General features: G+C 39.2%; 1 protein-coding gene across 7 annotated transcripts in view; it reads right to left on the bottom strand.

Annotated features, from left to right (window-relative positions):
* Positions 1-1,760, bottom strand: part of LOC106965126 (septin-9-like) — an 84,385-nt gene that overhangs the window by 12,553 nt on the left and 70,072 nt on the right. For all 7 annotated transcript variants that reach the window (XM_015061039.1, XM_015061035.1, XM_015061038.1 and 4 more), the window contains one exon: positions 457-594. In XM_015061039.1, the coding sequence (XP_014916525.1) occupies positions 457-594 (138 nt within the window). The remainder of the gene's footprint in view (positions 1-456; positions 595-1,760) is intronic.

The following is a 1,760-nucleotide window of genomic DNA, read 5'->3' as shown; positions in this document are numbered from 1 at the left end:
GGGTTTGTTTTTTTTACTGGCGAAAAATTTTCCCGTTATAAAAATTTTTTTTGTTTTTTTTTTTTTTGGGGGGGGGGGGGATTCTGCTCCCACAGACGACAGAAAAAGATTTTTTTGACCACAGTCTAGTAAAACAGCATCTGCTCATGATTTTTAAACCACTCGGTTTTACATCTTTCTTTTTAATCAGAGACTTTTAAACAGAGAATTGGCCAAAAGGGTCTTGTTAACATTTAAAAAATAAAAAAAAAAAAAGCTCAGGGAGGGATTATTTCCCCATGAAATCATAAGAGTGGTGGATGAAACTGAGAAACCGACAGAGCTGCGGACACACAGGCGGTCTGAGGAGATTCCAAACAGGCCTGAGTCATCTCAGAGGTCATTTGAGGGAAATGTGAACCACTTGGTGGGTGTGGGATTGAAATGAGAGCTGATCTTTTTAGGAGGCAATCTTACCAGTGCCCTGTGGGGGGTATGAAGTATATGCAGCAGTGAACCCTGGAGTCTGGGATCCTTTTCTTCCGGTTGATGTTGATTTCCTCCTGCAGGTAGGCTTCGTACTGGTCATTGATGAACTTCATAATGGGCTGCCAGCTGAAATACGAGTGTAAAAAATGAGTCGTTTCGCTGGCAAACATGAAATCATCAAGCTATGATGTCTATTTACATTCTTCAAACCTCAAACATGTTTTCCAAGTTGCATTTACTGGCTTTCTTATATTTTACTAAGATTTAGGCCAACACAGAAGTGGTGTAAAATTGTTAAGTGGAAGAAAGCAAATGCTTGTGTGTAATTTATACTGTTCTGTGTAGTTTCACAGAACAGCAGAAATTGAACTGTCCTGTGAAGGCCTCACTGGTTTGTTAAAGAACGTGAGAGAATAAACGGCGTAATGAAGATCAGGGAACACAGGACAGAAAATGGTGGAAAACTTTACAGCAAGGTGAGGTTATAAAAGAATAGCACAAGAGAACTACAAACCCACTAATACTTGACTGTCCAACTAAACTGACCAGGAAAGAAGAGCTTAAATCAGGGAAGCAGCCAATAAATCAATGGTGACTCTGGGGGAGCTGTAGAAATCCAGAGCTTATGTGGGAGAATCTGTTAAAACAACTACGTGGTGTCTGAACCACAGATCTGACCTGGCATGGAAAAATGCCAAGTACAAATCAGTTGTTGAGAGAAAGACACAGAAACTCCCAATTAAAGTCTGACCTAAGTCCTGGATGGAAGTAGCAAACATGTGGAAGAAGAAGCTTAAGTGAGATGAGACCGACAACGTGAAAAGAGCTAAGACATCTCCACTGTGAAACATGGTGATGAACTGATCATGCTGTGGGACACTTTTATTCAGCAGAGAAGATGGTCAGAATTAATGAAGAAATTAATTACAATTTTCAAAGGGTTTTAAATTTTCACCCCTTGAATAAATGTTGAAAATGGGGGAGAGGTTCACGTTCCAACAGAACGACGATTCCATGAACGGCAATGGAGATAAAAGCACAAGCATGTGGCAGAATGGCCCAGTAGCTACTGTGTGTTGGTCTGTATCATAAAATCCCCAATTAAATAACCTGAGGCTTGTTGCTGTAGCATCATAATGTGTGAAAAAATCCAAAAAGACAGGGATACTTTTTGCAAATCGTTGTCCAATATGTTCACAAAGAAAGGTCACATGATAAAAAAAAAAAAAAAAAAAAAAAAACCCTTCCCCCAACTCAAAAAAAAAAATTAGAAAAAAAAAATAAACCAGGCA

This window comes from Poecilia latipinna, unplaced genomic scaffold, assembly GCF_001443285.1.
Source record: "Poecilia latipinna isolate Pla-1442-1.1 unplaced genomic scaffold, P_latipinna-1.0 Scaffold1770, whole genome shotgun sequence".
Lineage (NCBI taxonomy): Eukaryota > Metazoa > Chordata > Actinopteri > Cyprinodontiformes > Poeciliidae > Poecilia > Poecilia latipinna.
The sequence above is the reverse complement of the archived record's forward strand: the minus strand, read 5'-3'. Positions and strand labels throughout refer to the sequence as shown.